The 21,316-nt window shown below is 44.7% G+C and overlaps 1 protein-coding gene across 1 annotated transcript in view; it reads left to right on the top strand.

The window, feature by feature from the left end:
* The window catches only part of PKHD1 (PKHD1 ciliary IPT domain containing fibrocystin/polyductin), a 663,908-nt gene extending 646,812 nt beyond the window's left edge, over window positions 1-17,096 (top strand). Inside the window, 1 exon segment of the mRNA XM_088467197.1 lies at window positions 17,017-17,096. Within this exon segment, the coding sequence (XP_088323323.1) occupies window positions 17,017-17,048 (32 nt within the window). The 3' untranslated portion in view covers window positions 17,049-17,096.
* Window positions 17,097-21,316: the final 4,220 nt, after the last annotated feature.

The raw sequence follows: 21,316 nt of genomic DNA, 5'->3' as shown, positions 1-21,316 counted from the left end.
CCTATTAACAACAGCAGCACAGCACAACACAGCCAGCCCCTATGGACTTTGAAGTAGTGGACAACAGCAGCACTACACTACACTACACTACACAGCCCTAACTCCCACCCTCCCTCTTCACTGTCCACAGCCGAGTGAGAAAATGGCGCCGACGTGTGTACCTTATATAGGATCCAAAACCCGCGAGACTCGGAAGGCGGGAAGATGACGTTTTGCCTCGATTTCAGATCCGAGTCAGGCGGGAAAAGTCGAGCCTGACTCGGATCGGACTCGGATCGGGGGGGCTCGGGGGGGTTCGGATTTCAGAAATCCGAACCCGCTCACCCCTACTTATAATACACGGCTGCCATCGACATCCACGGCTGCCTCTATACTGATTCTAAACTTAAAGAAAGTCTGATTGAGACATGCTACAGCTGAGCACAAATGCTAACTAATCAAGTTACAGTAGTCTAACATTTTTAGAATGTATTTACACATTCCCTAAAAATTGGGTTGAACTGTACAGGTATAAACAAATGTCAAATATGGATCTAAAAATAATCATATATTATTATGACACATTACAGCAAATAACAATTGTGAGCATGCTGTATTCAGACATAATAGCATCACACACATCGTGTTACTCTGATATATTTGTTTTGGTAAATTTCCTACTGAATGAGACTGAATGGAAGGAAGAGAGGCTGGGCACATATACTTACCTTATTGTATCCAGCAGGAGGAATCCAACAAGGCCAAAAGATATGAACAGAAGGAATAGCTGCAAAAACAGATAAACAAACATTAAAACATTGAGTTGAAGTCCTGGTTTGTCACATCAATGACAATGGGCTCTATTTATTAACATTATTTTGACTAAAATAAACTGAAAAAGGGTGTTTTACCACCACCAGTTATTTATATAGCGCACACATATTCCGCAGCGCTTTTACAGAGAATATTCGGCCATTCACATCAGTCCCTGCCCCAGTGGAGCTTACAATCTATATTCCCTACCACATGCACACACACATACACACTAGGGGTAATTTTGTTAGGAGCCAATTAACCTACCAGTATATTTTTGGAGTGTGGGAGGAAACCGGAGTACCCGGGGGAAACCCACGCAAGCACAGGGAGAATATACAAACTCCACACAGTTAGGGCCGTAGAGGGTATCGAACCAACGACCTCAGTGCTGTGAGGCAGTAATGCTACCATTACACCATCTGTGCTGCCCAGGGTTTTCACACCCTTTTCACATTATTTTAGTATTACCTATAGTTATTACAGGGCAATTGGAGTAGAATGAGTAAAATTCTACTCCAACCCCTAAGTATCACTTATTTTTAGTAAGCAGATCGCATTTCCCATAACTGTAATGGGAAATGTAATCTGTCTGGTAGTTACTAAAAATAAATTGTGAAAAAAATACCGGGGAAAGCCCTGTGATAATAACCTGGAGGTGGCATTATCCAGGGTCTCCCCCGGTTACCGGACACCTGCTCTGCTCTAACGGGTGGAGCAGAGCTGGGAGTCGGTCCCAGTAATCAGCTGTGTGGTCTAAACAGACCGCAAGCTGATTACTGTAAAATAAAAATAAAAATATTTTAAAAAAAAATTACTTACCTGACTCCAGGGACCAGTGATCGGGGCTCCGGGTGATGTCCTCCCTCCGGTCAGCTGGTCTCCCATGCTGCACTGCGGCCCGGTCATCAGGTGATCGGGTCCCAGTGCAGTATAGGAGATCACCTGACTGGAGGCCAGGAGGACATCACCAGAGGCCCGGATCATGCAGGTAAGTGTAATTAAGGTAGGGGGGAGGTCACGGGGGGAGTCCGTGGGGGCGGGGCTTAGCGCACCAGGGGGCAGGGCTTAGCACCAGGGGGGGTAGCAGCGGCGGCCGGTCGGCGCATGCGTGGGCACTTTGTCACGGTACTTTTTCAGAAAATACCGTGACTAGTGTGCAGATGGGATTTGCAGGGACAGAGCTTTCTCGCAAGCTCTGTCCCTGCAAGGGATTTGTAGTAAATCCCTGTGATATTGCCTGTCGTTAATATCACACTACAATCTGCATTCAATATGCGGATTGTAGTAAATAGAGCCCAGTGCATGGAATAAAAAGGGCTGGGTCACATATACGTACATTTTGTTGAATCAATAGCGTACAGCTGCAAACTAAACACACAGTGCATTTTCATAAATGGCTGCGCGCAGAAAGCTGGAGCTGTTGCAGTAACCCCTTTATATAGTGCTGAATGTGTCACGCGACTGCGCTCCTATTTGCTGTGTACGCCAAAAAAAAACACAGCGCTCGCTATAAAAGGACTGCGCGTACTGACGCAGATGGGAGAGATGATTTTGTGGTTACATAAGAAACAGTGCTGTCTTGTGTCATGGGTCCAATTGAGGCATCACTGCAGAGATTCGTGCAAGAGCTCGAGCCCAATAATAAGAACACAAGCCAGGACTTAGCACAGCAAGAGCCTGCAGTGGCATGGCCAAACCAGCCCATTGCCCAACCAGCTGAAGAGGAGGGAGGATGTGGAAGAGGTAAAGAGAAAAAAAAAAAAGAGACAAAAACATTGAAAAGAACTGAACATCCTTCTCACCAATGCCATAGAAGGAACCCACCATGGACCGAGAAATATGGGGGCAGGTGTGACAGATAACTGCAGCTGCAAACAGTGTGGCCCCAATCATCAGAACATGCTCTGAAGTCCGCAGACGGTAAGTAATATCTAGAATACATGTCAGAATAATGTGCTATATATATAATTTGACATCCTGTATTCACAAATGTGAATATATCAGTTCTTACCAAGTATTAGCGCTGCTGCATGATGTTCTGCACTTCTAACATATCCAATACACTTCACGTTACACGTAGGGGATGAATAATGCAATTTGCAAACAAATGCCACCATTATTTTTGTTTTAAAATGGCGCAACGGTTTTATATGTCACATGGATTCCTTAACAGGTTACACATTATTGTAGCCTCCAAGATGGCCGAATTCAAGATGGACGCCATACTCCTGAAATGATCAACAATTTTTCATTCAATACGAAATCATATGTGTATACAATGCAATCACATTTCCCTAGTCATTTCCCTTTTAGAAGGGTATTGCCACATTTATGTACTATGTAATGAGTGTATAAGGACAATTAGTTGTTTAGTGAACTGACACTTAACAGAAAATTTCCCTTTATATGACAGATGGGCAGACTTTAGATTCAGTGGGACATTCCATCAAACATTGGAGTATACCCCATTAGAAGAACTGGCATTGGGGTGTATAGAAGAGGAGGAGGTGGTAGGTTTCAGGGCTTTGCATTGTATTTTTTACTATATTTACTTTGTCTATCATATCAAAGCAAATGTCAACAAGCATTTTTTATTCCATTTCAGATGTTGAGGTCGCTGTTCCTGAGGAGATTTTGGATGAAGAATATCCACCAGCTGCCCCACAGCCCCCACCTATGCTAAATGGTCCTAATAACCCTGATTGATGTGTAATGTAACTGCTGCTTGCCAGGTATAGTGCTGCATGTTTTTTTTCATTTACATCACTTGTATTGTTAATGACAATAAAGTATTCATTCATTCATTCAACAAGAACCATCTGGGTCACCCATCCTCCGCAATGACGAGATTCTGCGTCTCATGCACGAGGAAAGCCTGAGGAATGGGAGAATCTTCACCGAAATTGCGGCATCATTTACGACCTAATGCTGCGTAGGATCGCCAACCGAGAACAGCAAAACCTCATCGTGCAGAACAGCCTGCGGGAGATCTCCCCTCTTCTGGCCCAATGTTTGAGGGAAATAATTTTCCACGTTTCCTCCACAAATCCCACTGAAGCCACTACCAGTATCTCAGGTGTAGCATCCCCCAGCCCTGGGCAGCCTACTTGCAGATCTAGCTGGCGATTGGCCTCTGCCACGTTTGTGAGTAATCCTTCCAAGAAGCGGGCCATTCAAAAATGATTGTTTTTTATTCAATGTCCTGTAATATATTTTACAAAGCTTATAATTGAATTCAGACATCTAGTTCTGACGCATTGTTTTATTTCGCTTTGTAGCAAGTTTATTTTCTTGCAGATTTTGGGCCTGATTCAGACCCACTCGCGAGCGGCTGTCCGCTCACAAGTGGGTCGATGGTCTGCACTGAGCATGCGCACGACGGAGAGAGCTCCGTCGTGCGCATGCGCCAGACGCGACGCGCGAAGGACTTTCCTTCGCTCGTTGTGTCTGATCAAAGGGGGCGTGCTGTCGATGTTGATTGATAGCACGCCCCCTTTGGTGGGCATGCCGGGGGCGTGCCTCCCTGCCGGGGGCGTTCCCAAGGGAACGCCTACCGTCAGAAGCCGGCCCACTGACATCACTAGTGATGTCAGTGGGAGTGATTTTGGCTCTGATAGAGCCAAAATCACTCCGGGCAATGCAGTTGAAAATCTGAACCACAGGCTCCGGCTCGCAGTGGCGATGGTCAAGACCATCGCGGCCATCAAACTGCACGCTCATATAGGCTGTGGGTGGTGACCCACAGCTATACGAGCGTCCAGGAGGACGCTCCATAATTATGGAGGGCGGCCCTCATTCAGAGCGTGCGCTCTGCTCAGAGCGTACGGCTCTGAATGAGGGCCTTTGTTTCTTCTGTTGATTTTTGTTATTTGATTTGATGAATCAAAACTGGTGTTTAGGAATGACAATGATTTCAAAGCCCAATGTATATAAATGTTTCAATGCTTTATTTTAGCAAATTATTATTTGGACATGATACTGAAAATATATACATCATAAAACACTGAAAGAATTATAGAGATTGCTTTTGACAAAACTATGTGTATATTTGAGTTTAATGTGCTAAAATGTAGGACCATGTGAAACAAACTTAATACATACTATATTTAAAATATTAAAAAATTATGTAACATAAGGGTTAGTTCACTGTAAAACCGGGTAAACATGGAATGATATGCTCTGTGAGCGATATCGTTCAGTGTTGTCCCCTCGCCTGCCGGGCTCAATGTCGTTCCCGACATTGAGCATACACACTGAACGATATCGTCAACGATATCATTCAGTGATGTCACTGGCCACAGTCCCCGAACATGCAGGGCCTGATGACATCGTCAGGTTGGCCTGCATGTTCGGACGACGGCAGACATCGTTAACGATCCACAGGACACCACATCCTTAATGATGTCATACATACACATGGAACGATATTGAACGGTATGAACGATAACGATATTGTTATCGTTTGTATCGTTCACAATATCGTACCGTGTGTATGCACCTTAAGTGTAATGTAGGGGTGTGCACCGGACACTTTTCGTGTTTTGTGTTTTGGTTTTGGATCTGGATCTTTCTTCGTGTTTTGGATCTGGATTGGTTTTGCCAAAACCACCCTTCCGTGTTTTGGGTTCTGGGTTTTGTGTTTTGGATCTGGATTTTTTCTTAAAAAATAAAAAAAAAACGCTAAAATCACATAAATGGGCCTTTTTTTGTTCCTACGCTATTAATAACCCCAATAACATTAATTTCCACTCATTTCCACTCTATTCTGAACACCTCACACCTCACAATATTGTTTTTAGGCCAAAAGGTTGTACCGAGGAAGCTGGATGACTATGCTAAGCGACACAAGGGGGCGGCACAAACACGTGGCCCATCTAGGAGTGGCACTGCAGTGGCAGACAGGAAGCCAATCAGCGTTATGGTGCCCATTTGCATGTAGCACGAACCCGGGAGATCCGTGCTACATGCATCTGTGTGATTGGCACAGAGCAATGACAGGTCCGTGAGACCCGTCTGTGCTGCTGTGGTAAAAAAAATAAAAAAAACCTGTGTAAAAAAAGAAAAAAATGGCGTGCACCCCCCCAAAAAAGAGCAACCAGCCCCGGGCATTAGTAACCCAGTGCTGGGTGTGCTTAAATACAGGGGACAAACGACGTAGGGGTCCCCTGTACTTAAGCACAACCAGCACCGGGCTAGTCAGAACCAGCGCTGGTTGCCAAAATACGGGGGACAAACGACGTAGGGGTCCCCTGTATTCTGTGCAACCAGCTCTGGGCTCTGATCCGGTCCTGGTTCTGGAAATATAGGGGACAAAAAATGAGTAGGGTTCCCCTGTATGTTCCAGAACCAGCACTGGACTTTTTCTAGCGGGGGGCTGATGCCACAGCCAGGGGAGCCCTTTCACCGGGCCCCCCAGCCGCATCAACCCTGACCGCTAGTCAGCCCAGGCCGGGGATCCCTGGAGAGCTGGGGACCCCCCCAATAAAGGGGTCACCCTCTCCAGGGCACCCCAGGCCCAGGCTGATAGCCCGGGGCTATCCCCGCCACCCCTGGTGGCGGTGGGTGGCGGGTTGATTGTGTGGTGTGGTGTAAATAAAGAATATCAAACATTGTCTTTACAAGTAGAACTGCAAGTCCCAGCTAGCCTGCCCCGCATGCTGGTACTTGGAGAACCACAAGTACCAGCATGCAGGGCATTAAGGGCCCACTAGTACCTGTAGTTCACCTGTAAAAAAAATGTTTAAAAAAACACAGGACACACACACCGTGACAGTATAAGTTTATTAAACATACATAAACACACACACATGTACACATACTCACCTATGTAACCCTGTAGCATCGGTCCACTTGTCCGGTAAAGTATCCATAGGGGACCTGTGAAAAAAAACATACTCACCATCTCCTATGCGAGGTTCTGTCCTCTTCGTTCCAAAGTAGGCATCCCCGGACTTGGCAAAAAAAAAAAACGAAAACGCGATCCACGAACTTAGTACCGTTCTATAGAACGGTACTTCCCGAATGAGAGCTTAGCGGCGGGGTATCACCATGGAAACCCCGCTGCTAAGCGTTCATTGGCTGAGAGAGGTCATCTCCCGTCTCTCAGCCAATGAACGGCTCCCTCCATTGTAGTCAATGGTGGGAACCGCAGGGTAAACTTTAATAACCTTGCGGCTCCCAGCATTGACTACAATGGAGGGAGCCGTTCATTGGCTGAGAGAGACGGGAGATGGCCTCTCTCAGCCAATGAACGCTTAGCAGCGGGGTTTCCATGGTGATACCCCGCCGCTAAGCTCTCATTCGGGAAGTACCGTTCTATAGAACGGTACTAAGTTCGTGGATCGCGTTTTCGTTTTTTTTTTTGCCAAGTCCGGGGATGCCTACTTTGGAACGAAGAGGACAGAACCTCGCATAGGAGATGGTGAGTATGTTTTTTTTCACAGGTCCCCTATGGATACTTTACCGGACAAGTGGACCGATGCTACAGGGTTACATAGGTGAGTATGTGTACATGTGTGTGTGTGTATGTATGTTTAATAAACTTATACTGTCACGGTGTGTGTGTCCTGTGTTTTTTTTAAACATTTTTTTACAGGTGAACTACAGGTACTAGTGGGCCCTTAATGCCCTGCATGCTGGTACTTGTGGTTCTCCAAGTACCAGCATGCGGGGCAGGCTTGCTGGGACTTGCAGTTCTACTTGTAAAGATAATGTTTGATATTCTTTATTTACACCACACCACACAATCAACCCGCCACCCACCGCCACCAGGGGTGGCGGGGATAGCCCCGGGCTATCAGCCTGGGCCTGGGGTGCCCTGGAGAGGGTGACCCCTTTATTGGGGGGGTCCCCAGCTCTCCAGGGATCCCCGGCCTGGGCTGACTAGCGGTCAGGGCTGATGCTGCGGCTGGGGGGCCCGGTGAAAGGGCTCCCCTGGCTGTGGCATCAGCCCCCCGCTAGAAAAAGTCCAGTGCTGGTTCTGGAACATACAGGGGAACCCTACTCATTTTTTTCCCCTGTATTTCCAGAACCAGGACCGGATCAGAGCCCAGAGCTGGTTGCGCAGAATACGGGGGACCCCTACGTCGTTTGTCCCCCGTATTTTGGCAACCAGCTCTGGTTCTGACTAGCCCGGTGCTGGTTGTGTTTAAGTACAGGGGACCCCTATGTCGTTTGTCCCCTGTATTTAAGCACACCCAGCACTGGGTCACTAATGCCCGGGGCTGGTTGCTCTTTTTTTGGGGGGGGGGCACGCCATTTTTTTCTCTTTTTACACAGGTTTTTTTTTTTTTATTTACCACAGCAGCACAGACGGGTCTCATGGACCCGTTAGTGCTCTGTGTCAATGACACAGATGCAAGTAGCACGGATCTCCTGGTCCGTGCGTGCATCTGTGTCATTGAAATACACAGCAGCACAGACGGGTCTCACTGACCCATCTGTGCTCTGTGTCACTGTCAATCACACAGATGCATGTAGCACGGATCTCACGAGTCCGTGCTACATGCAAATGAGCACCATAATGCTGATTGGCTGAGAGCCGTGACAGACGGCTCTGTCAGCCAATCAGCACTTTGCCCATTAAAGGCAAAGGCATTTTTTTTTAAATGGCCGCTCGAGGCAAAACCTCGAGATCCGACAGCAGATCTCGAGGTTTTGCCTCGGGAGAGGGATCCGGGGCAGACAGGGAGATCCGAGCTTGGGCTCGGATCGCCCCGGATCCCCGAAGTTCGGGTGGGTTCGGTTCTCAGGGAACCGAACCCGCTCATCCCTAGTGTAATGTGTACATATATTTACCAATTATAATAAAACTTTGTTGTGGTCAAAGCATCCTTACTGTGTAATGACCATACTGTGTCCTGGAGACAAAAACATTCACATACTGTACTGTACACCTTGACATAAGAATCCTTTGTGCTGCAAATGTGCATTGCAGTGTGTTAAGTGGAATTACTTCAGGGATTGAAATTGAATGCACCTGCATGTATTTATTTTGTTAGTAGTTGGAACATCGGTCCTTCTGGTCCTGTGTTCATCATTAGTAACATTCTACGGCAGCCTTCAGCTACCTTGCGTATACAATTTAGCGATTGCATATACAATTTTCCTCATTTGGTGTGTGTGCGCTCTCACATTTGCAAATGATGCTGAATCGGGCCCAAAGTTCAGTTCTGGTATTTGATACATTTCATGCGTATCTGACCGTTTTATGAGCAATAAGCTAATTGCTATTATTTGTCAAAAATTAATCCTTTTATCTGTATCTGTAATGTCCTATATGGAGTGGTTCCAGATAATTAAGTATACTGTGAATATAGACACATACAGTAGCATAAGCTATTTCATTACAGATCACAGGTTCTCAAACTTGGTCCTTAGGACCTCAAACAGTGCATGTTTTCCAGGTCTCCTCACAAAATCACAAGTGAAATAATTAGCTCCACCTGTGGATCTTCTAAAATGTGTCAGTGAGTAATGACTACACCTGTGCACCTGCTGGGTGACATGGAAAATGTGACCTGTGTGGGTCCTGAGGATAGAGTTTGAGAACCACTGTATTAGATTAACAACCAATTAAAAACCAATTTAAATACAAGATTACCTCCGAATTGTCCTGTTTTGGGAGGAAAATTTGAAGCGGCAGAGAATATCAAGATGGGGGGATCTACTTTTGAGCTAACGGGGACTTTGATGTTCAGATCGGGGGTGTTTATTGGCAGCTCAGTTGCAGGAATTATTTTATCCCGATTTTTCCTTTTCAGAATTCGGGAGCTATGTACGAGTTATACTGGATATGTAGGCCAGTAGCTACGTTTCTAGTGTTTGGTCTGTTAGCATAGTATCCCAGTACTTGGCCAGCAACCATAAACACAAGCCACCGCCAGAAGCTGAATGACCAAGCTATGGCGGAGGTGTGCCTAGACCTAGCCCGCTCTCACCCCATCGCTCTCCATGTGTGCACCAGCAAAGAATGCTCTTCAGTCGGGCCCAAGCCACGCAATGCTCCTACAAATACTCTCTCTGAGCCTGTTAAATATATCATATTAATTCTCAACACAGGAAATAACATTTACTTGCTACATGAGGACGTAACTTGGGGTGCATGAGTTTGCCCAGCAGGCGCTGTCAGTTTCATAAGCAAACCTCATTCATGAGACATTAGATCAAGGACAGTCAGTTACAAAGCACATGTGACAACAAAGACACATTTCCCAATGCAGGTTCTCAATGTTGTGTTCTCTATAATCATCCATATTACTCCTGTTAGTAGATATTGGGGTATGTTCTGTCTTTGGCCCAGGTCAGACTGATGATGCCATCTACATTTAGATGCCCATGGCTACATCTTCATGAGCAGAGTGGCATGATTTAGGAGATGCCTCCCAACAGTCCTCCAAAATCGGCACGCTCTCATCACAATCTCATCACAATGGATATCTCTGTCAGACAGTGCCACTCTTTACCAGGGCTGTAACTAGGAGCGTGTGACCTGTACCGACACTGCCCCATGGCACCTGTATGTAGCTTGCAGGGAGAACGGAACCCTACAGCCAGTAGCACTACTGCAGAGCTGCCCCGGAGTATTCTCAGGATGCCCTACTTCGCAGAGTCGGCAGCCCCAGACCCTTATGTGTGACATCATGACGTCACGGGTATAGGGTGCGGGGTCGGCCCAGGGTGCACTGCCGTCCTATTACGGTGCTCATGCCTATTCTTGCAGCTTTGACTAGCTGCCGCTGGTGTTTTAAGTTCAGCTGCTTCTTATCTACATCCTGGAATGTTGGAGCCTTTTTTGGAAAACTGAGTCTTTTTCAGCTGGTGAATAGCTGAGCAACCATTGAATGCTCTAGGCCTTCCTCCCCCCAACCAATAACAACATTAAATCAATAGCACTCACGTTTAATAAATAGGCCTGCTTCTTTCCAGGCAGACACAACCTTAAATTGATAGCATTTAAATTTAGTTTTAATATTTATTAAGTAGGTCTATTGCATCCCAACATTAAATCAATAGCATTCGCATTTAATAAATACAAGACAAATCAAATGTAAAAAATACTAATAAAACACACACACACACACACATATATATATACATATTTCACTCAAAAGCCCTCAATGCTTTAATACAGAATACAATCGATAATACAATCAATAATTGATGAAGAACACAACACAACAAAACAGGGAGGAACTTATAGTGTAGTAGTTAAAATCCCAAATCTTAGTAAATATTATGCGTATGGGAAAGCAGAATAATAAAGCTTATCTTGACCAGTGCAGCTAGTGATATAGGGGTCTCTCAGGAGTTCTCATCCACCATAATTGGAGTTCACAAAATGTGGACTATAGCCCAGCACCAAAGAGACTCATATGGATAAATTTAGTAAAGTGAGAGTTTTTAGAAGTGGAGATGTTACCCATAGCAACCAATCAGATTCTAGCATTTATATTCTAGAAGGTGCTAGTTAAATGTTAAGTAGAATCTGATTGGTTGCTATGGGCAACATCTCCACTTCTAAAAACTCTCATGTTAGTAAATATACCCCACAGTGTAGTAACTTAGTTGATTTTATATTATAATTGAATGGATTGAAAACAAGTACAATATAAAAACATGACAGGAAGCATGTCAATATGTCAAAGATAATTCACCCCAGTCCTTTTGGAAGAAAGTGCGCTGCTGGCTTTAATAATGGCGCATAATCTTCCTTGGTGAGTATACAGGATCATATAAATCACTGTCTGTCAATCTACCCCCCTAACAGGTGATATACAGTATGCGAAAACTCTACAATCAGAACAAAAGAAGATGTACAGTATGTAAAAGATTAGCACACACAGATCTGTATATCCAATGTCCTGGTGATCAGTATACAATACAGAGTCTGGAGTGGCTAGATCAGCATACAGAGCCGTTTTCTTAGCTCCATACATAAGGGACACAATGATTGCTATCCGCGATCAATCTCTGGTCCTTTTTGGTTATACAGGTTGAGTCTCCCATATCCAAATATTCAGAAATACGGAATATTTTTAACATGACTGAGATAGTGAAAACTTTGATATTTGATGGTTCAATGTACACAAACTTTGTTTAATGCACAAAATTATTACAAATAAAGTATAAAATGACGTATAGGCTGTGTGTATAAGGTGTATATGACACATAAATTAATTTTGTGTATGTACACAAACTTTGGTTGAGCCACAAAATTATTGAAAATATTGTATAAAATGACCTGCAGGCTGTGTGTATAAGATGTATATGATACATAAATGCATTCTGTGTTTAGATTTGGCCCTATTTCTAAAACATTTCAATATGGTATGCAAATATTCCAAAATATGGAATATTCCGATATCCAAAATACCCCTAGTCCCAAGCATTTTGGATATGGGAGATTCAACCTGTACTTAGATTGGGTATGCTGGAAATTTAGGTTGAATAATGACTTCCAATGTCATATGTGGTGCCATTGCACAACCTGAAGGCTGAGTCCTATGGAAAGCATTGTGGGTGGTTGTTCGGCCTGGATCGGCGGTATATAGCCATCTGCATAGATGTCAATGGGTGGATGGAACAAAGAAGATTCTGTTTATTAGATTACTGCTCAGACTAATTCAGGAGGACACCGCTACATCTCATACATTCAGTAATTGGAAGGTAAAAAATCTACGTGTAAAACTGCTGAAGGAGCGGCTGCATTGCTGGAACTCTTTCATCGTCTCAGTCCTCCAGTTCGTCCCTCTCGTGCGGGGGCCTAGATCCGGTTGTGCTGCAGCGATTGCTCTGGCTTGGAAAGAAACAACGCGCGTTCACTCTTCCGATGGGCGGTAACTCAATTTGCCCACACACACGTGGTGTTTGTGTTATGTCTGGTAATTAGTTGGGATAAGGTCCGAGTACAGTTTCATCTCCTTACTTCAATTAGAATTTATCAGAAGGACGGAGAGAAAGGAAATGATGCAGTTTATACGTTCTGAAACTTACCATGCCACTCCTAAGACAGCGTTCAGCTTTCTGCGCCCCAGGACACATATCTGCTATAAATTCATTTTTATCTAATTTGTCTGAGATCTAAGCTTCCTGTGGAGGTCTGTGATCAAAGACACTGATTCTGTCTGATGTTGGCTCTGACACGTTATGTGTGCGCTGACTTAGTTCTGTCTATACACTCACTGCGGGAAGCTTGGATGGCCCCTTATCACCTGTGTATAGGGAATATCTGCAGTGTCCTGGGATGGTGACAGCTATGGCTCCAATTGGTCAGCTCTATGAAAATAATTAACATAAAGCTTACATGTTACACATTACTGTATGACCGCTAATTTCTGTGGATAAGGCAACAGAAAAATGAGCTTTTTGCGTGGGACACTTCCATGTTCAATGTCCCTCCAGATTTCAATTACTGTAGTGATACTTTATCATATTAATAATAGCTTTGATAGTATTATGCCACCTTTCCTCTCACATGCAGCCCTGACACATTATCACTGACACATCATTCATCTCCTGATATACTCTGTGCTGCTGGAGACCCCACTCATTCCACTATATAACTTTCTCTGTGACTTCCTGTTGCCTCCATTACCCACCTCACATCATGTCACTGGCTCTGTCACATGCAGCCCTGTCCTCACTAACACATCTCTTATCTCCTGATAGGCTCTGTGCTGCTGGGGGACATCGCTCATTTCACTATATAACTCTGTGACTTACTGCTGCTTCCATTCCCCTCTCACATAATGTCACTGCCGCTGGCACATGTAGTCCTGTCCTCACTGACACATCTCTCATCTCCTGATATACTCTGCACTGCTATATCACCCCTTTCCAGGGTCGCGACTAGGGGTGGGGGCTAAGGGGGAACGCACCCCAGGTGCCGGACTTGAGGGCGCGCCAAGGGGGGAGGGGAATTGGAGCCAGGTTGCTGCTCTTGTGGGTGTGGAGCTGTATGCCAGGACCTGCAGGTCCTGACTTGAAAGACACAATACCGATGTTAGTCTAATGTGGTGCTCAGATTGGCTCGCGGACCGGCAGCCAATCAGCAGTGGCTGCCAGTCCGCGAACACCGATTGGTTCACAACCGGCGCCACATTAGAAAGATGGCAGCGCTGACAATTCCCCGGCATGTGGCAGCCCCGTCCCGCGCCACCCCAACCTCTCCCAGTGCGCGGCCCCGGCAGGTAAGAGAAGGGAGCTGGCTTGATGGGAAATGTCATTTTAATTTTTTAATAGTTCTCATTGCACCCCCCCCCCAATCTGGTGTGTTACATCTGTCAGTTCTGGGGGGGGGGCTGCTGTCACCTACGGACATTAAGGCGTCCATTCATTTATTGCAATTAACACCTGTATTCAAACCATTAAGCTGCAGTAGCTTAGCACTATAAATAACGACAGCGACACCACTGTATTGGTTTAAAGCTTAAAGTTATTTATTTATTAATTGTAATTAATTTAAATTCAATAAGGGTGGCAAAGAAGGACGCTACCAAATATGGCACAGTATGGACGCTCCGTAAGGAAACGCCCGCTGTCCTCCCGCAGGGGTAGGACACACCCGCCGTCTTTCAAAAGGGTAAGTGCCCAACAACGACCACTTATGCCCCCTGTGGCCGCTGGCTAGTAGCGCCTTCCCGCCTTCTGACTCCGTTTGACGTTTCTTAAAGGTTAGTAAGACAAACGAACAAATAGTTTTAAAAGCTTTGGGCGGGGGGGGGGGACATCCAAACCGAAAAGGGGCTGTGCCATATTTAAATCTCACCCTAAATAGCCCCGTCAAAGGTATACGCCCCAAACCATACTCATAGGCCAATTCTTCTGACCAATCCATACCAACAAACCAACTAATATACCTAGCAACAGGTTCCTAACCTCTAATCCATTGGGGGGAGGGAGCATCAAATTATGGCCTTGCCCCGGGTGACAAGAAGCCTAGTTTCGGCCCTGCCCTTTCATACACGTCTATGCTTTAGCATCGTGTAGGGGTGGTGTTCATGTAACAGGTGCTTCTTTCACCTTTCTTTCTCTTGACTGAAGCTGGATAGGCCATGGGGTAGGGAGTGGGTCTTCCGTCCACCAGAGATCGAATCAGGAAACCTCTGCCCCAACAGCTCACAGCCTTAACACTCAACCAACACGGGATTTACTGCTAAAACCACCGCAGTGCATTTAATAACCACAAAAAATTAGGAAAGGGTGCCACAACCTCAGCTTTCATAACACAATGAATATCAGCAGCGAATATTATAAGACTATAGAATTATAAAGCAATGTAGTCATAGAAAACAACTGTAGAAATTGAGGTAGGAGAATATCAATAATGACTGAGACATATTAAGAATATCGATAAAAATTGATACAGAAATATTGATAATGACTAAATAAATAAGAACATCGATAATGATATGGAAATATAGGGCCAAATGTAATAGGGCGAGAGGTTAGAAAAAGTGAGAGTTTAGCAGTAACCTCTCACATTAATCGAGTTTTATCTTCAAAATGGGAAAACATCTGGATGAGAGTTTAAATTGTGACAGTTTTTTGAGTCTGAGCAACATGCGAGTTTGCTCTGTTGCTTTGTTCTCAGACTCAGACTCTGTTACATTGGCTCAGTTTAAATAGTGTAAGAAAACTCTCACATTTTCTAAACTCTCACCCTATTACATCTACATAAATGCTAGAAAAGACAAGATATGAAAATAATGCTGGTAGAAACCACACAATAAATACATTTTCTGTACCAATGAAATCTTCTAAGGTTATGCACTACAACTCCGTTCCCCACAGGTGACACTATCGGGGACACCACACCTATCACTGTACTCCAAACAGGCTAAACACAATCTCCTGATTTCGTAGGAACAAATATACTCTGTTGTACACAAATACACAAAGTACACGAATACACAAAACATCTCCTATAACTGCACCTAACTAGATACCTAGGATGTGCAGACAGGGGAGGCATAGCCTTCCCTGTCATACTCCTGAGATTGATAGAAAAATGAATAGAATAATACTAAGAAGATATTTATAACTTATAAACATCTTCTTTGTTTATTATTAATCATTTTTATAGTTAACACTCACCAGCTTTGACAACTTACCTGGGACTGCAGGGAGCCGAGAGATGAGGCAGGCACAGTTCAGCCTGGCTTCTGGGTGGGGCCATACCACGGGCAGTAAGCTGCACAGAAAGAGAGCTAAAAGAGGCATGCCTCTGAGTATGGGGGGGCGTGCCTTGAGCACTGATGGACACCTTGGATGTGTCATGTGACCAGGTAGTGCACTGCAGTGTTTAGAGATCATAGCTCAGTCAGCAGCAGCAAGAGAAGACACAGTGATGCAGGTAGAAGAATCAATGGACACTGAAGCTTAGTGTAGTGAGAGGAGAGTTACAGTGAGTAAGGGGTGAGACAGGCTTCCAGCACTCAAACCCATCTCCATGTGTGCCTCCCCAGTCATTGACCTCACTGCATGTCACTGCTAGATACTGGACCAATATTCAATGGTAGAAATGCAGCCACACACACACACACACTCTTAAGTGCTCAACACATAATTTATAGGTGCAGTCTAGTTACGTTGCAAGCTTGTTCTGTGGTTGGGTACCATGAACGCTGGTGCACATATAGTACCAGTTACAAGTGCAGTCTCTCTCTCTTTCTCTCTCTCTCTCTCGTGAATCAAATGTCTCTAAAGGCTTTCGGATGCTACAATAAACTGTATTGGAGCTATATAGAAAAAATTCTATATCTCTCCTATGTTGTATACTGGGATAATCAATATCACTGTTCACAAAGGGGTGTATAAATAGCAATGTGTATTCTCCATAACATCCACAACTTTCTTCTGGTAGATTACTGCAGACATACAGTATATCACTATGGGTGCATCACTTATCTGTATGAAATGAATGTTATATGCAATTGCTAGTTACCCCCTTTAAAAAATGTATCTGGCACTCAATCCATAATGGGTAGATACTTGCTCCGGTGCCTTCCAGGGGGCTGTGACCCCAATGTAAAGAAGCAGAGAATGGCGGCACTAGGAGTCTTGTATTAAATTAAAGTCCCTGCATTAGTCTGCACTCACTTACCCCAGCCACAGCATCTGTAAATGGGCTCACCAGTTCACTCTGCCCCTCGCAGTGCGGCAGCCGTTGAAAAATAATCTATTTTACCTGAAAATAAAGAGATGTGTTTGTTCCCGCAGGACTGAAAGCAGGAAGTAAGCTGAGGAGATGACATGTATTACAGCATACAAGATTTGTGTCCCCAATGACAGAATGTGTGCAGTCCATGGATTTGAAGCTTAATATGTACTTATTTTCTATTAAACATGTCACATACTGTAGATGGGTTGTGTTTGACTAGGTTATTTTATGTGCTCTGATGAGGGGCTCCCGATTTCCAACTTTGTTTTCTGTCTTTTCCAAACTCTGAGTAGTTCAACTATGACTCATTGCTACTGACTTTGGTGCATATTCTAGTAGTATCACTGACACAGATAACATCAGGGGAATGACTTATTACTCCATAGATCCCCCAACAAACGTCACCTTTACTGCGATATGAGATCAGGAGGTGGTCACATGCCAGCTTACATCAAGCAATGTGTGCCGGACCGTACCAGCTGCAGCCAAAGTTCCAACCTTATAGTCCCCCAGCCACAGCTAAATGTATGGTCTCCTTACTACGCTCTACTGTGTCATCCGGTATCATTCCGAAAGCTTGAAAAGGGACAGAGTCAACCATTCCCAACCAATGTAAGTGGTGATCGGCGCCTTGTTTCATACAACAGACCTCTCTCTTTACTACCTATATTATCCAAAGTCACGGAACAGGGTGTTTATTCTCAAATCAGCAATTTTTACTAGTCAACAAATTAGTTTATTTCAATCTGGTTTTCATCAATTCAAAACCATTCAGCAACAACAAGCCGGTTAGTATTGTATAATGGCATTCAGCGTAGAGCGTAACATGGTCAGTTGAAGGGTGTAGAATCCATAAATTTTATGGGACGCTGTGAATCACACTAAGGGCGGGATGTGCTGTACTAAGGGCAGAAATGTGGTAAAACCACCAAAAATGCAATTTTGGGGTTTTTTACCGCATTTCTCATATGTTCCCGATGGGGAACGCCATCTTTAGATGACGTTACCCAATAGAAGCTTTCTTTTCGGGACGCCCATTGAGAGATATCCAATTGGACCCCTCCAAGCTCCTCTCACGAGACACCAGAGGGACTTCTAAGTCATAAACCCGATAGTCCCTCTATCTCAAGGGGCAGCTCTTACAGAGAGCTGTCCTTCGCGATTTCCTAGATAGATTCTGGCAATATTATCGCTGTTATGTACACGATAATGGGTGGTATGTACGGTATCGTCTATGCAATGCTTAGTACATCCCGTCCTAATTGACCACAGCAGGGAGCCTAATACAAGCATGTTCTTTATGAATTCACATAGATACTGTAAATAATTAGTGTATAATGTTAACTTAGCATAATTATTTGCAGAAGGCAAAGGTAGCAGGGCCCTGCTCGCACAAGATTATAGTCTATCGGGGATATGAGTGGACACATTGGGGAGAAGATGGCACAGGCTGCAGAGATAGGAGGAGATCTGGTAAGCTAGAGTGACATGCATGGAGTGCATGAATGACAGTTTTAGTAGCATCCAGGGTGAGGATGGACCTAATTCTGGGAATACTGTGGAGATGAAAATGGCAGGATTGTGAAAGGAATTGGATGTGGGCAGAGGGCAGAGTCAAGGACACCTTGACATTGGACTTGGGGAATATAGGAGATTGAGACATTGTCAACAAAGGAGCAGAAGTGAGAGTAGAGCTACAGGACCCCCTTTACCTTTTGAAATATTGAGTTTCAGAAAGTGTTGTGTCATCCAGGATAAGATGGCTGACAGGAGGTGGCACGGGGCAGAGGACAGACTGAGGCCCCCATTTACTAACGAGTTTTATCACCTAAATGAGTGATACATTTCACTGTGTAATGTGTATGATAAATGGTGCTCCAGCCAATCAGCTCCCAACTGTCACTTTTCTAACAGTTGACAGTTGGGAGCTGATTGGCTGGAGCACCATTTATCATACACAGTGACATTTATCACTCGTTTTGGTGATAAAACTCGTTAGTTAATGAGGCCCTGAGAGAGATCTGGGGAAGCGAGGTAAATGTGGGTATCATCATAAAGAGATGGAAGTGAAGTCCAAAAGAACTAATATGCTTGCAGAGGGAAGACCTGTAGAGGGAGAAGAGAATGGGGCCAAGGGCAGAAACTTGGAGGAACCTTATAGGCAGGTAAATAGATCTTAACAATTCTTGCTGTTTGGCCCTGTGTACTTTTAGCTCCCTTAGAGCAGCGCTTCTCAAACTCGGCCCTCAAGATATACCAACAATCCATGTTATAAGAATATCCATGCTTGAGCACAAGTGACTTAATTAGTACCTCATTTTTATTTAACCATCTGTGCTCAAGCATGGATATCCTTCATGCCTGGACTGTTACTGTGTGTTTTGAGGAAACAGCACTGCCCTAGACCATGAATACTCTCATACGACTTTTAGTCACACTCTAGTATTATTACTCTAGTAGGAAACAGTTTTATTATACACAGAGATATTGTTGCAGTTGGCTTTATCTGGTTACATCCCATCCAGACAGATGAGCTCTCACGTGACCAAAGACGACTTAGATGAATTGTAGGGTACAGACATTCTAGACCATCTCCAAGGACAAGTTCCTAGGGGAACAGATGTGAGGATAGCGGGTGGTGTTTATGTAGAAAGGGCTCTTGGCCAAGTAGTGGAAATTGTTGCACCTGTGATAATCCAGATATTCCATCTGTACTTGTATAACAATCCTACTTCCAAGAGGCAGTACAGGGCAGAGATACAGAGAGCCCAGATTTTATGACTTGGTAAGGACAAGCTGCCTCAGAGGGATTTTCAGAGCACATCTACAGGCATTCTGCTTCAAATACAAGTGTAAGGTCTTCAACAAGTCTGGACGTTGAAGAAGTTGCAGGCTCTTCTATAGCTACTGAATGGGATGTCGTACAGGGGAAAACCTCTTTAAGATGCACAGAGAGAATATTTTGAGGTATCTAACTTTAACTGAGTAGCTGGCCATAATATATTAAAGCAGTGAGGGAAGCTCTGTGTTTAGGAGGAACACAAAATTAAGGACAACAGTTTATGCCATCTTGGAGAACTTACGTTTATTTGGAGAGAAGAGATCAAAGAAAGGAAATGGGAAAAGAAGTAGTCAAGAAGGGGCTAAATATTTTTTTTCCAAAATAGTATTCCCTCCATCGATGCAGCTACTATCCCATTAGTCAGCTGGAGGAATTGGTAAATCCAATTCTTTTTTGGCTGATGACAGTAAATTCTTTGCAGAGCAGCAGATATAGACTGGAACTGGACTGGAGAGCGGTAAATTCAGATGCCAGCACTCTCGGATGGGCAGCCCACTGTTTAGAAGAAGCCAAGGGTATAGTGATGGTGTCACCCTATATAAAAGAGCTTATCAAGCACTGACATATTAGATTCTAAATTCTCTCATAAGCAGGGCCCTCCCTACCTTTTTCCATGACTGTATTTATTTTGTATACCCTGTAAGTCACTGCTTTATGTATCCCTTGTTTTCCCCACACATCATTGGCGCTCACCCGGGTGTCTTCTTTACAGGTGGCTTCTCACTGTACAACCAGGTTTCCTCCACTGGTCTTCTGCAGAGATCACAGTGTACAGGAGCTCTCTCCACAGCACACTCCCTCCTCATTGCAGTAATGCTATTTCCAAGCGAGACTCCCCCTCGTATCCCTGACAGGGGTCTCTCTCTTGTTGCAGTCACCCACCTACAGTATGTTGCATCACCCTAGTAGAGCTGCACTGGGCAGCATTTCTTCTCCTTGTACAGTTATAAGGAGAATTTTTCCAGGGTGCTCTTTAATACATAGAGGCTTCTCACAGGGGCCCTTCATCTTACAGGAGCTCCCCTTTTCTATGTGGAGGTGACAGCAAGGGGAGGCTTTGCTAAGTTGTGCTTCTCCCCTTCTCTAAACATACCTGTGGCTCATAGCCACACACCCTACCCCAGGACGCCGATGTACAGTGGGACCCTACTCTCCCCGTCCAGCGGCCCCAGCATTAAATGGCCGAACTCCCCACAGACGCAGGAATCTTTGTAGACTCAGGTCCGCACGTCATCAGCTACAGCAGCAGACGGGAAGCAATTGTGCCCGCCGTGAGGCCATGCCCCCCTAGCTGTGCAGCCTCCTCCTCCTCCCTGCCCTCCCGGGACTGACAGCTGATGCCAGGAACAAGACAGGAGGATTATGGCCGTACAGTGTAGATAGGAAGTACCAAAGTTGCTCAGCCAGTGAAAGCAAATTGTACAAGACACAAGTATAACATTTGTAACTTATTTAAAGCCCAAATTAATAAACATATCAGCAACTTTCCCCTTCTCACGCAGAGTATGATCAGTATA

This window comes from Taudactylus pleione, unplaced genomic scaffold (genome assembly GCF_031769625.1).
Source record: "Taudactylus pleione unplaced genomic scaffold, aTauple2 ptg000070l, whole genome shotgun sequence".
Classification (NCBI taxonomy): Eukaryota; Metazoa; Chordata; class Amphibia; order Anura; family Myobatrachidae; genus Taudactylus; species Taudactylus pleione.
This window is presented reverse-complemented; position numbering and strand designations above follow the sequence as displayed.